The sequence below is a fragment of the Malania oleifera genome, chromosome 4 (assembly GCF_029873635.1).
Source record: "Malania oleifera isolate guangnan ecotype guangnan chromosome 4, ASM2987363v1, whole genome shotgun sequence".
Lineage (NCBI taxonomy): Eukaryota > Viridiplantae > Streptophyta > Magnoliopsida > Santalales > Ximeniaceae > Malania > Malania oleifera.
In genome coordinates, this window is record NC_080420.1 from 10,777,201 (window position 1) to 10,791,078 (window position 13,878).

Sequence of the window (13,878 nt, forward strand, 5' to 3'; positions counted from 1 at the left end):
TTTTATGACCATTATATACTTAGAAATTTGAAATCCCGAGAGATCTGGTCAACCGGCCCGAGGTTTAGTAAGGCAATTTCCAATTTTGCGACAAACGACATTCTAGGCTCAAGATCCGGTCGATTGGGCTTTGAAAGCCGATCGGCTGAGCTTCATTCATTCAAAAGGGTGCCAGTTGGCTAAGCCTTCATATTCTGGCCATTACGCATGCTCTGGTTGACTGGGCATTAAAGACCTTGAATGGTCGGTCGGCTGGGCCATATAAAATTACATTTTGGCCTTTTACACATGCCGGTCGACTAGCCTCAAACGGATTTTAAAGCGCCGGTCGGCTGGGCCTTAATATAATTGCCCATTTGCACAGGCCGGTCGATTGGGCCTGTAAGGCCAGTCGATTGGGCCCATTTAAAAATTAAGTTTTTTCTTTTTAGTTTGAAACCCCTTCAAGCCTTTTGTAAAAAGTTTAGCATTTTAAGTTAAAAGGTTTTTATCAAACTTGGAGTCCTAAGGTCAATCTAAGGTCATTCGTGAGTTTCAAATTAAATCATGATTATGCATGCACATTCAAACCTAATTACTATTACAACCCAAACAATAAACAAAATCTTCGTACTTCAGCTCCTTAATACACTATGTAATACGCCAAAATTTGTGCTCAATTAAGTACTTCTTGGCTTCCATTTTACATTTGTCATTTATGCCTTTTGCGTCATAAATCTGTTCAAATACTAAACACACAAATGAAATGCTGTGGTTTGTCATAATCAAAATAGGGATCGGACTCAAAAAGTCAACAAAGATATTATATTCCTAGTTACTTTTCGTATTTTTCAAGAATAGCTTCATGCTTGTTTTTTTTTTACTTTTATATTTTTTTTCCCTTTTGTGGATTGTGGTTGTCTTGTAGGTAACCGTTTTGTATATTTTTGGGCTTTAGTTGGTCAGGACATGTAAGGAAAATTTATAGTTAAACCAACACCTGAATGTATGTGGCTTTAATGCTCAATATGGGTTGCATTTGCTTGAATTTATTTGGTCATATTATCAACTTTGAAGGGATTTAGAAAGTAGTTGAGCTAGTACTATTGTTTTGTTGAATTAGTACTATCTCTTCAATTACTTATTTTATATTAAAACCTACCAAAATATCAAGAGGATAAATGGACAAATAACCATGTATTATATATTTTGGAGGTAATTGTCATACAAATTGGCTTGGCACATACAACCTCAAGCTTAAAATTCCCTTATATGATCCTATGCGCCATAGCTTGTTCCAAATCTATAAAATCATGTTTTGGATATGAAACATTGTATGTTTTTCTACTTTGTGCATTAATATTTAAGTACAATGTACATAAGATTGTAAACAACATTGACTAGCCCATACATGATAATATAAGTCTCTGAATCTTTACAACAGAGGAAGAAATTATTTCCCCATATGTGGAAGCTTGAACTTTGAGTTTGGAATTTGGATTTATAAAGATTCAGACAAATTGAAAATTGTACTTTCAAAAGCAATTTTAAGCATGGTCATCGAGGCAATACACTTGAAAAAGTTACTTCATTAATAGAACCCACTTTATTACTTGGTTGTGAATGAACATATCTCATGAAATCTCGCCCAACAGAAAATGCAGGTTTTGTTGGTTGAGGGAGTGTCAAGGCATCACTTGCCAACATAACTACTACAGATGACATTGCGGGTCTATCAGTTGGGTCTTCTTGGACACACAACAATCCAATATGAATCCATTTCAATACTTCAGTTGCCACATATGATTGTACTAGTATCGAGTTCATCAAGTCCAATCCTCGGCCCTCAGACCACAAATTCCATGCCTGTGATATTACAAAATTCATCTAAGTTAAAAAAAGAAAAACGTTATTTATAGTTATACTTTTATTAACAAAAGTAAGGGATAGAACATACATAGGTAAGTAGGCTTTGACCAGTATCAGATAGATGAAATCCACCATTCCTTTTTCCACTTACTATCTCAAGTATGATAACTCCAAAACTAAAGACATCAGATTTAATTGAAAATAGTCCTTCCATGGCATACTCTGGGGCCATGTATCCACTGTTTCAAATTGAGACAAATAAAATAAGATTTTATATCCTAAAAATTTAAAAGCATTAATGGTTTCTATCGTCGAGGTTGAAACTTATACTTGTATAAAAGAGAATGATAAATAAAAGGCCACAACTTGTGTCAGTTGCAGCCAAGAAAGATGACATGATTATTAAGAAATAGCATTTTCAAACCACATTTTTGTTATAGAAAAATGTAAATTCCTTTTGATTTTCATCATTATTTTTTTTCAGCTTAATTATGGAAATAGGGAGAGGACTAGAAGGAGACAATTTATCTATGGTAGCTACCCATTAAAGCTTCATTAGACACTTTAATTCAACTAGAACAGGGCTATGGTAAAAAATGAAAACAAAAGTGAATAGTGATTAGCAATATAATGAAAATACTTACTATGTTCCAACCACTCTGTTTGTATTAGCTTCATTTTGGTTCCCACAAAAAATCCTTGCCATTCCAAAGTCAGATATCTTTGGGTTCATCTCATAATCTAACAAAATATTACTAGCTTTGAGGTCTCTATGAATAATTTTGAGACGAGAATCCTCATGAAGATACAAAAGGCCTCGGGCAATTCCATTAATAATGTTGAGGCATATTTTCCAATCTAGATGTACGACTTTTGTTGAGTCTGAAAGAAAAGAAGATGTTAATCATTGATGAAATTTTTTTTCCATCTCAAGTTATGTTTGTTTCACAAAATTTCAAATCTTACATATAGAATGGCCGCAATGTATATACTTATGCAAAAAATTTATCAATCCATAAAATGAACAGAATGGATGAGGAATAACTATTACCAAATTTAAACATGGGAATATTTATTCCACTCCAATTCCATGTTGCATGTAATAATACAACCTTGTGCATAAGTGACTTTTTTCTAAACTATATGATATCCTTTTATAATTTTTATTTCATTTCCATCATATTTCATTCAATTCTAGGAAGAGATATTTCATGAACTAGATATAAACTTTATCACAAATAAATGAATAAGGTTTAAGTCTAACCAAAGAGGAAGAAGTCTAAGCTTTTGTTCGGCATATACTCGTAGATGAGTAGCAACTCCTTTGCCTCAAAGCAGCAACCCAAAAGCCTCACAAGATTCCTATGTTGTAGTCGAGCAATCAAATTAACTTCATTCTTGAACTCTTTTAGTCCTTGGCCAGAAGTTCTTGATAGCCTCTTGACTGCTATTTCCTTGCCATCCATTAACAAACCCTAGAAAAAGAAACATTCTACGTAGTGATGCAAACTTGTTATAAATATATATATATATATATATATATATATATATATATATATATATATATATATTCAAGTATGACTTCTAGCCATTTGTCAGAGTGCTGTTAAATTTTCTTACAATTTCATCTCAATAACCCAAGCATAGGGGTTTGAAATTACATAAAATAAACCAACAAGCATGTAACATAGTTTTCATGGCCTCTAAGGTCTTGACCATGCCTACATTTGGAGAGCTTGCGCCCTATTCTCTTTTTCCTCTGCTTGCAACTTGAGGAAATCACATTAATGTAGGATAAGGGCAGGGAGCTCTCCTTTTGTTTATATACAGTTTCATATTAGTGTAGGATGAGGGTAGGGACTTATCCTTTTGTTTATATATAGTTTCATGTTAAATCCTATTCATTATGGGCCATCTAATCATATGACTCATGCTAAATCTAATTTCATTAGTGAAAATTCCATTATTTAAAATGCTAATCAGTATATAACATAATGGTCATTAATTTTAGAACTCAGAATATTTGGCATTCAATTTAATCTGAGTTATTTAAATAAAACTATTCATTTATTTAAATGATTTTAATAGGAGCATAAACTATTTTACCTTGTATACTGGACCAAAGCCACCTTCTCCAATCTTATTTTCATTGGAGAAATTTTGTGTTGCCGTGCATATGAGATCTAATTGGATCACTGGAAAATCTTCAAATTTCATTTGATTGTTTTCTTGAAAATTTTCTCTTGAGCAGCCAACCCCCATTAATCTTCCTACTCCAAGGTCGGGCAATTGAACATCTTGGCTTTTGTCTCCATCCTCTATAAGATAAAGAAAACATAATTTAATCATATAATTATGGAAATGTTATTAGCCTTAAGGTTTCATTAGCTAAAATTTGACGATAGCAACTATTTAGACTAATGATTTTGTGTTTAAGATGTGTCTGCAACAAGCTTCTATGTCATTATATATGGATATTTAAGAGGGCTTGAAGATCTAATTTTAGTTATCATTATGTTCTAGTAATTCTCTTACTTAGTATTGATTGTGTGCTTAAAAACTCCATTGGATAATCATCTTGCAGAACAAAACATTAAACCAAACAAAATTAGACAATTCTAGACCAACTTTGCGTTGGATGGACTATACATATTCAGAGATGGTCAATTAGCCATCGTAGAATGCTTGGAATCCTGACCATCCCTAGTGATTAAGAAATTATTAGGTACACCTAGTACCATGAACATGTTTATTAGTATTCCGAGATCAATATAGTTTCACCATATGTTCTATATATTAGACTAAAAGCAATTATAAATGTCAAATTCAGTCAAACAAATTGGTTCACATTAAAAGCACAAACACATGGTGAAATTGTAATGGTCTCGTTGTACAAATATCGACATGTTGACTAGTACATTGGGCATACCTAATATTTTCTCCTAGTAATTAATGGATTGGTCAACTAAACCTTCTAAATGGTTGATTAGTCCTGGCTTTCCGGTAGGTAAATTCTTCCTTTATGCATTAATGACAAGTTCATATGTTGACCAAATCCACTGGACATTTGACTAGATACCTAATAAGCAAAAGTGTACACTTTGACCACACAAATCTTTGTCTATAAGCCCTAAAGAACATCACTAAGACTATTATGAATGTTTCTCTAAAGCTTATTACTCTTTGCACTATACCTTTATATTCTTGTTTAAGAGTTTTTGATTTAGAGCTGCACTTTCAATTGTATATATGTATATATATCCTTGTGAGTATCCTTTTCTTTGTATTAAAAGTATTTAGTGTTCTTACTACCATGAAAACAAGGGGGTGTAATATTGGTGCCTTGCCTTTGTAGAAAGCAAGGAGTGTAATGTCCAGTTGGTCATAATGGAACCTCTAGATGGGTGAGGTCTTAAGATAGCAAAAATAGGCTTGGCATAACCAAACCCTTACAAAGAGTTTGCATTTCTTCTTCCTTTTATCTATTTATTATTTTCATTTGCGTGAACTTGTTTGATTATATTTGCACCATTGCTTTTATTTCATAGCTAACCATGGAGATTAATTAGATCTAATATGTCCCCTCTCAAATTACCTTTGGGATAACAATTAGCACCAAACCAAGTCTCTTTTCTTTTGACTTCACCATCTTAAAGTGATTTATAGCAACCAACACAACCATTATACCCATAACAAGGTAGTCTTCTGTTAGCCAACTACTTTTCAATGGTAATGATTTTTACTTATTTGAAGACTGGAATAGAAATTTACATTCAATTATTTGACTCTGAAGTTTTGGATACTATCCGCGATGGATATACTCTCCTAACTATGGATACTTCCCTAGGTACTCTATTATAAGCTTTCTCTAGGTCAATAAAAACCATATGCAAGTCCCTTTTCTTTTCCTTGAACTTCTTAAAAGATAAACAACTTTTGTTGTTGATCTCCCAAGCATAAAACAAATTGATTTTTAAAAATTCTCGTTTCTAGTCTTATTCTATGTTCGATTAACATGTCCCATAATTTCATCATAAAGACTCATAATTTTAATTCCAGATAGTTATTACAATTTTTAATATTGACTTTGTTTTTCTATAAAGGTACAACATACTTTTTTCCATTCTTCTAACATTTTGTTGGTTTTTATAATAATGTTGCATAGATTAATTAACAAAATAGTTCCTTTACCCCTAAATATTTTCAAACTTCAATAGGTATTTTATTTGATCTTATAGATTCCCCGATTTTCATTTTTTTAGTGTCATCTTAACTTCAAAAACTCTAATTTTGCGAATAAATCTCATATTTTTAGTTCTTTCCTTGTTTGTCACTTCTAAGTTCAACCTTTTATTTTGATTTTCATTAAACAACTTATCAAAATATCTTTACTACCTTTCTTTTATGTCCTCTTCTCTGGTTAAGACATTATCATTTCTTATCATTTATGCATTTTACATCACCTAAATCGTATTAAAGAAATTCAAATTAAAGAAAATAAAATAAATTAAGAAAATGGCTCCAAATTTTTTATAAAAAATATTTTTTTTTCTAGTTATTCCCTGTTTTTTAAAGAGTTTTCTATAATGAAAAACCATTTTTTATTCACTTTTAAACTTTAAACAAATTTATTAAAATTAAATAAAAAAATAAATATAAATAAAAGCAAGGATGGACCAATTAACTAGTCTACATGGATCGGCTGACCATTCTAGAACTAGACTAGTTTAAGTTGGCCAGGTGCGCTGCACGTCAGTCATGTTTCTAGACTTTCCGGAGAGACGCAGGATGCCTAGTGTGGACACTTCCCTTTTTTGTCTTATCCCAATGGTAAAAACTCACCCTGACGCCGCCATTCAACTCCTCCTACTCCAATGATGTTTCCTTGGCCCTTAGAAGAGCCAAAAACCTACAAAAACCATGGCTGGATGGTTGGAGTTCTTTTACTTTGAGGTGTTTTCTCCCCTTCAGAACGTGCTTTTGGGGTCACAAGACTCTCTCTCTCTCTCTCTCTCTCTCTCTCTCTCTCTCTCTCTCTCCTCGCTTTGTCAACCTTCAAAAACTCAAAGCTACCCTCACATGGACATGGCCTCAAATTGAAACCCTAAATCTAAAGCCAACCATACTAGACTTGTCCAAGAACACACACACACTCTAGCACGCCAAAAATGGGCTCCATTTGATGTGAAAAAAAAAACACCCTATGTCATGACGTCCTGGACCTGTCAGAGACCACTCTGGCAAATGGGTGTGGTTGCAAACTTGGAAAACATATGAGAGTTAGTATGATGATTACAAGGCAAATATTGAAGCAAAAAATATGAATTAGGAAAAGGGTTAGGAAGTATCTACAATGAATAATTGAACCAATTTTGTTAAAAGCCATAAAGATACTTCTGAATTGAGCTTCCACCATCCAAGGAGGACAAAGTTGAAGCATTTACCCATAAAAAGGAAAGGATATTGGCGAAGATTGAAGGAAGAATTTCATAAGAAGATGGCTTAGTAATTCCTCGTTTTCCAAACTAGTCATCATGTGTGATGCATCATGGATTGGAAATGCTTCCAAAAGAAAACATTGAGCTCAATAATGTTATTTGAAGATAGACTATCCATTATTGCACCAAGGTGGCTTGATAAGTGGACTACCGAATTCCTCCTTATGTATGAATGATTTGCTAAAAATAAAACATAAATCTATCTTTGATCTAACTAGTGGTCAAAGAAAGAACTTTTTATAACCAGACTTATCTTTTCTCTTTTTTGCCTTTGTTTCCTTGGATTATATTTTTAGAATTAGTTCATTTTATCTTTGCAAAAAATCAAAACCCATCTTGAGCCATGAGAACATTGTTGATTACAATAACAGGCACTTTGCCTAACCCTAGTGAAGGAGATGAAGAATTAGATCATCAAACGAGCTTTTAAAAATGTTAAGAGTATGAAGATAAGAAAATTAAACATGTAGAGGGTGTAAATGTTGCAAATTTGGGAATAGAAGATGCTCCCTAGGAGGTGAGAATTTGTAATTTGATGAATCCACGAGTAAGGAAAAAGATAATGGAGTTAGTATATAAATATATAGGCATATTTGACTAGTTTTACTAGCACGTGTCTGGTTTTTGGATATAGATATGGTGACTCATCAAAAACTAATGTGACATAATTGCAAGTTTGTGAATTAGGAGCTCAATAGAATGTGCCAGAATGACAAGTGAAAATATAGGAAAAGGTCAAGAAGCAATTTGTGTAGGATTTTTAGAGGTGTGCAACTATTCATAATGAGTAGCTAACGTTATTCCAATTCCCAAGAGGGATGGAAAAGTAACAATTTGTGTTGATTATTGGGATTTGAACAAGACTCGCCCAAAAGATGATTTTTCATTACCCCACATTAACATATCAATGAACAATACAGAAGGACATAAATTGTTTTAATTGATGGATGATTTTCCTGTATACAATCAGTTAAATATGGTAGACGAAGATAAAACTAAAACCATATTTATTACTCAATGGGGCACGTTTCGCTACAAAGTAATGTCTTTTGGATTAACAAATGCTGGTGCAACTTACAAAGAGTCATGGTGGCACTATTCCATGATATGATGCATAATGAGATTGATATATACGTTAATGATATGATTTCCAAGTCCAAGGCTGATGAAGAACATCCCCAGGTTCTAAAAAAAGAAAGAAAATTGTTTGAATGTTTGAGAAAGTACAAGTTGAGGTTGAATCCAACTAAATGCACTTTCGGGACAACACCTAGTAAATTATTTAGATTTGTCATAAACCAAAGAAGGATTGAGGTGGATCCAACTAAAATCTTAGTTGCGGATAAGTTGGAACTTCTTTCTACTTGGAAGAAAGTGTAAGGATTATTGGGAAGATTGAACTACATTGCTTGGCTCATATCTTAATCAATTAACTACTACATGTGAACCAATCTTTAGACCAAGGTTTGGAAAGATGAATGTTGGAAAATTTTTTGAAAAAATTAAAGAATATCTAAAGAATTACACTAGTGTTTATGCCTCCAATGCTAAGGAAACTATTAATTCTCTACTTAATAGTATTATAAGAGTATGGGATGCATATTGTCCCAAAATGATGAGACAGAAAGAAAAGAAAAAGTAATCTATTATGTCATTAAGAAATTCAATCAGTGTGAATCTAGATATTCTGTTATAGAGAGAATATGTTGTGCTTTAACTTGGGTAGCTCATAGAATAAGACGGTACTTGCTATATCATATGATTCATTTTGATATCTCTAATGGATCCATTATAAAACATTTTTGAGAAACTAATATCGTTAGAAAGGATAGCTCATTGGAGCATGCATGTTGTTATCCAAATATGATATCATATATAAATCAGCTAAGGCAATCAAGTGGCAAGTAGTAACTCACGTGCTATAGTCATTGCCATGTGTTAGGCAACAACCAAGGTCATTATTGGTTCATTTCTTACATGTCCAAGTGGGGAATAAGGGTGACAAATAGAGAGAGTTACAAAGAGTTTGAGTTCCTTTCAGGATGATAGGGAAAATCCCTTTTTTGGAAGATTTTTGAAGATATTACATCAATCTCTCTCATTTTCATTGGGTAATTTTGAGTGAGTGCACTTTAATAGTGAATCTTCCACTTGAAATACATTATTACATGTCCTTAGGTTAGCCTTATTTATTTATTTTTAGTTGTGAAGTGAATTTGTATCATGTACCTAATATATTCACCCACTCTTTTGGTCGCCTTTAGGATAAAAATTGCATGGTTTGAGTTCTCAAAGATGCATTCTATACCTCCTTTTGTGCTCTTCTTTTTTCTTTCTATATCAGCTATGAGACATAGAACAAATTAATTCACATAATTTATGCAAAATATGAGCTTCGAGTTCAAGGAAGATGCAATGTATACCTCTTTCTACTCTCTTCTTTCTCCATATAAAGTATAAACAAGAACCCAAGAGCATTAACCCGAATGCACCTATGCTGACTATAATCCATATTGTCTTCGTTCTTTTCCATTCTGTACTAACAAACGACAATAACATTAACAATAACAATAACAACAACAACAACAACAACAACAACAACAACAATAATGATAATAACAATAAAAATGATAGAAATACAACCCTAATAACAAGATGAAAAATATTACTACAACAATAATGATAATAACAATAAAAACAATAGAAATACAACCCTAATAACAAGATGAAAAATATTACTACTAAGTATAACTTTAATTTTTGATTTGGACATTTAAGAAAGAAAGCACCGATAAGAGTTTTTGAAGTTGCTTAGTATAATTTCAATTTTCTTTTACTTGTTTTTAGGTTTGTACATTGAAAAAAATATGTCATGACAAATCTTGTGCTTATGTCGATAGATTTTTGTTTTTGTTATAATTTTTTGCAAAAATAGAAATCATTCAATATGCATAAAATATTTTTAACCAATATCAAAATAAAATGAACTTTTGGATTTAAAATAATTAAAATTAAAATATACATTAAATATTGAAGAATTTAGGGAAAAATAGCAGAAGCCATATTAAAAAATATTTATATCACTTTCTTATTTTCTTGTACAATAAGACTACTTTTGGAGCACTAAAAAGTGACTTTTAAAATATAATCATTAAATAAATTATTATAATTAGTTGTTTTGTAATATATACTATTATGTATTTTTATTATGTTAATCATATTTTTTAACTATAGTTATTTGATTCAAGGACAAAGATCAACATAAGTTTAATTAAATTTTTTATTTATTTTTAATTTTAAAAATATTAACTAAACAATTTAAAGATTAAATATGGAAAAAGTTACAATAAGGCTTATCCTCTAATTTTTGACCTATCATTTATTCAATCAGAATTGTGTAACATATGCCAAATAGTGTGCCAGTAAAGAAGAGTAACTTAGTTACTATGCGAGGGGCAAGTATACGGGATAAAGGTAAACTTAAAGTAACTTGAAATGAGATATTGATTAAAGATTTAATATTTCTGAATTTGTTAGAGGAAATTACTCATGATCGCATAAATTGACAAAAAAAGATTCATGTAAACGACCCGTATATTGGAACTTAATGCTTGATTTATTGTAGTTGTTATTTTTTATTATAATAAATGTGTCTAAAGATGCACTACTATATACATTTATTTTAAGAAGGTGCCAATTGAAATGTTCTAGTAGGAGTTTGCAACTTAGAATTTTTTGTCCTTTCACTCTTGATTGATTTGTCAAGATTTTAATTTTTTTAATATTAGGATAATCTTTTCGTTTGAATAGCACATTTGAAAATTTAGCTAATGGCTTGAATCTTTTAGCTTCCTCCAAAACTTCAACACTTAATTCTAATAATATCAAATTAAAAAATTAAAAAAAAAATCAGAAAAAATTATATTATTTAATAAACAAAGAATAAATTTACAAAAAATGATCCACAATATTTAAAATAATCAAAATAATATTATTTAAGTTTAGAAATAATTTAAAAGTCAAGTTGTAATATTTTATCTATATGTAAGTTTAGCAAAAATGTAAAATTTAGGTTGATATATTATTATTTGAATCTACTTCCACTACAACTACTGTCTAACCTATTGTGTGCATGCATAAATATACACACATTCTAGTAAATACTCAAATGCATTGCATGTGATTGCATAAAAGAATACTATAAAGTACTTCTACAATTCTTGATAAAGTATAGATATAATATATTTCACAATTTAGTTTAAATACATAAAGTGTGAGTGTGCAAAGTTGTTTATAAAAATTTATATGTTGTTTGAAATTACGAAATACAAACATAATCATAAGACGCTCTTATGATACAATGTGGATATAAAGGATAAAAAAAAATTTACAGGATGGGATTCTACAACAAAAATGTTCTATTTAAAGTTATTTATAAAGTTTAAAATTTATATGATATTATATAAAAATTTAATAAGTACTTATACATTTTTATTATTGTTTTCTTGTAAAAATTTTAAGATTTGTTTACTATTTCTTATTTTCTATTTCTGTTTCTTCATAATAAAGAAATAAATTATAAAAATGTATATATTAATGTTATCAGTTTTCTATTTCTACTTCTAGTTTTCACCTATTTGACAAAAAATAGAAAAAAGAATTATAAATTTTTTTAAAAAAAGTATTGTAAAGTAAATTTTGAAAGTTGAACAATTAAGCAAAATAATTATAATAAAATTTATTTTTATTATAGTACTTTTTTTAATATGTATTATTTGTAATTTTATTATTTTAATCATATTTTTATAATATTATTTGATTTAAAAATGGAAATGAGAATTTTTTAAATTAAGATTTTAATTTGAATTAATTATATAAATGTTAACCAAACAAATTGCTAGTTTCTAGTTTTTAATTTCTAATTCTAGTTTTTTTTTTTTTTTCATTAGTAGTTTTTGTTTTTCTAATTTTTGACAGTGATACTAAACAACCCCTTAATGTATGACTTCTTCCAGTGAAAATATTAATAAGTTTATTGGAATTTCTAAGTTGTGCTTTTCTACCGAAAAATATTTATAATTATAAGAATTTTATTTACTTATAATCAATTTCAAATACCTTTAAATTTTATTATTTCAAGAGTATAAGTCTACAAATCTATAGATCTAGAAATAAATTGTTTTTTATATCATTAATGTTGTTGTTCATTCTCGGATACACATAGTGTAAGAATCCGAATCGTGATAAATGGGTTAAATATTTAAAAAGAGGGACAAATTGGGAATTTGGCATATTTCGTCGATGAAGCCAGATTTCGTCGACGAGGCCTTTGTTCTTCTCGTCGACGAAATTTAGAGATTTGTCGACGAGGAGAAGCCAAGGGGTCTCGGAAAAATCGGAGATCCCAGATTCGTCAACGAGGCCACTAATTCGTCGACGAAGTCTGTGAAAGATTCATTGACGAGAACACCATTTCGTCGACGAATTTCCCCAGGTCAAATGGCTATAAAAGGAAATTTTCATTACTTCACCATTAAGAAATTTCAATCATATATATATATATATATATATATATATATATATCTCTCTCTCTCTCTCTCTCTCTCTAAAACTCTCCCTACTCTCTCTTTCTCTCTAGATTTCTTCGTCAATCGTTGACGGAATCGGAAATCTGAAGTTACCATGAGGATTGTGGAAGAATTCTCTACAACTTATACGGACCAGAATCTCATTTCGGAGGTTTTTGGGTTTCGGCGAAAAATCGAGGTAAGACTCGATTTTCAATTCTGATCCGATAGTTTTGTAGGTAACTGCTTTGTGAACATATTCTGTACTGTAATTTGTAGGTTTTGGAACTTGGTTCGCTGTTTAGGGGCCTTGGAGTTTGGGATTTGTTATTCGGGGAAAAGGTAAGGGAAACTATGTTTATATTGGTTATTTTTGAAATCGAACTCAGTAGAACTATGGTTCACGGTCTTGTGTGTGTTTTGACTACTCATTTTGGGGGATCTAATGGGAAAAAACTATGGGTTTTTCATTATTACAGTTTTGGGAAAAAGGGGGCGACGGGCTGCATCCCTAGTTTTGGTTGAAAACCGAGTATATGTTGATTTATACTGTGATATTGGGATGGCCGTACCTTGACTTGTTTAAACTGTATTTGTTTGAAAAACCATGATTTAGATTACCAAATGAGTGTGGTTTGTTTGGTTATATAAGCATGCATGTGTGTGTGATATGTTGAAATGCTAGAAGGAACTGGGTTCAGAAATTGTTCTAAGTACTAAGAGTGTCCGGCTCTATATCTAAGGGCATGTGTTTATCGCCTGCCACGTAGGCAAGAGTGTCCGGCTCTATATCCTAGGGCATAAGCCTATATCGACAGATTAGGCCGAAGGGTGTGGATCCACCAGTTAGCGCCAGTACGATACCATGGGAGTCAGGGACTAGCCATGTGCCGGTAGCGCCGTGTTTCGCGGGTTGGCAGGGCCAATGCCGAATTGTCGAGGACGGGCTTCGGGTCGAAGGGTGT

The 13,878-nt window shown here is 31.3% G+C and overlaps 1 protein-coding gene across 2 annotated transcripts in view; it reads right to left on the bottom strand.

The window, feature by feature from the left end:
* Positions 1 to 1,363: 1,363 nt before the first annotated feature.
* The window catches only part of LOC131154198 (cysteine-rich receptor-like protein kinase 15), a 48,403-nt gene continuing 35,888 nt past the window's right edge, over positions 1,364 to 13,878 (bottom strand). The window contains exons 2-7 of one of the 2 annotated variants that reach the window (XM_058106806.1): positions 9,770 to 9,880; positions 3,955 to 4,166; positions 3,113 to 3,323; positions 2,493 to 2,730; positions 1,937 to 2,087; positions 1,364 to 1,845 (exon numbers count right to left, since the gene is read on the bottom strand). In XM_058106806.1, coding sequence (XP_057962789.1) covers positions 1,537 to 1,845; positions 1,937 to 2,087; positions 2,493 to 2,730; positions 3,113 to 3,323; positions 3,955 to 4,166; positions 9,770 to 9,880 — 1,232 coding nt within the window. In that variant the 3' untranslated portion in view covers positions 1,364 to 1,536. The remainder of the gene's footprint in view (positions 1,846 to 1,936; positions 2,088 to 2,492; positions 2,731 to 3,112; positions 3,324 to 3,954; positions 4,167 to 9,769; positions 9,881 to 13,878) is intronic. The other variant, XM_058106807.1, reaches the window with a different exon arrangement.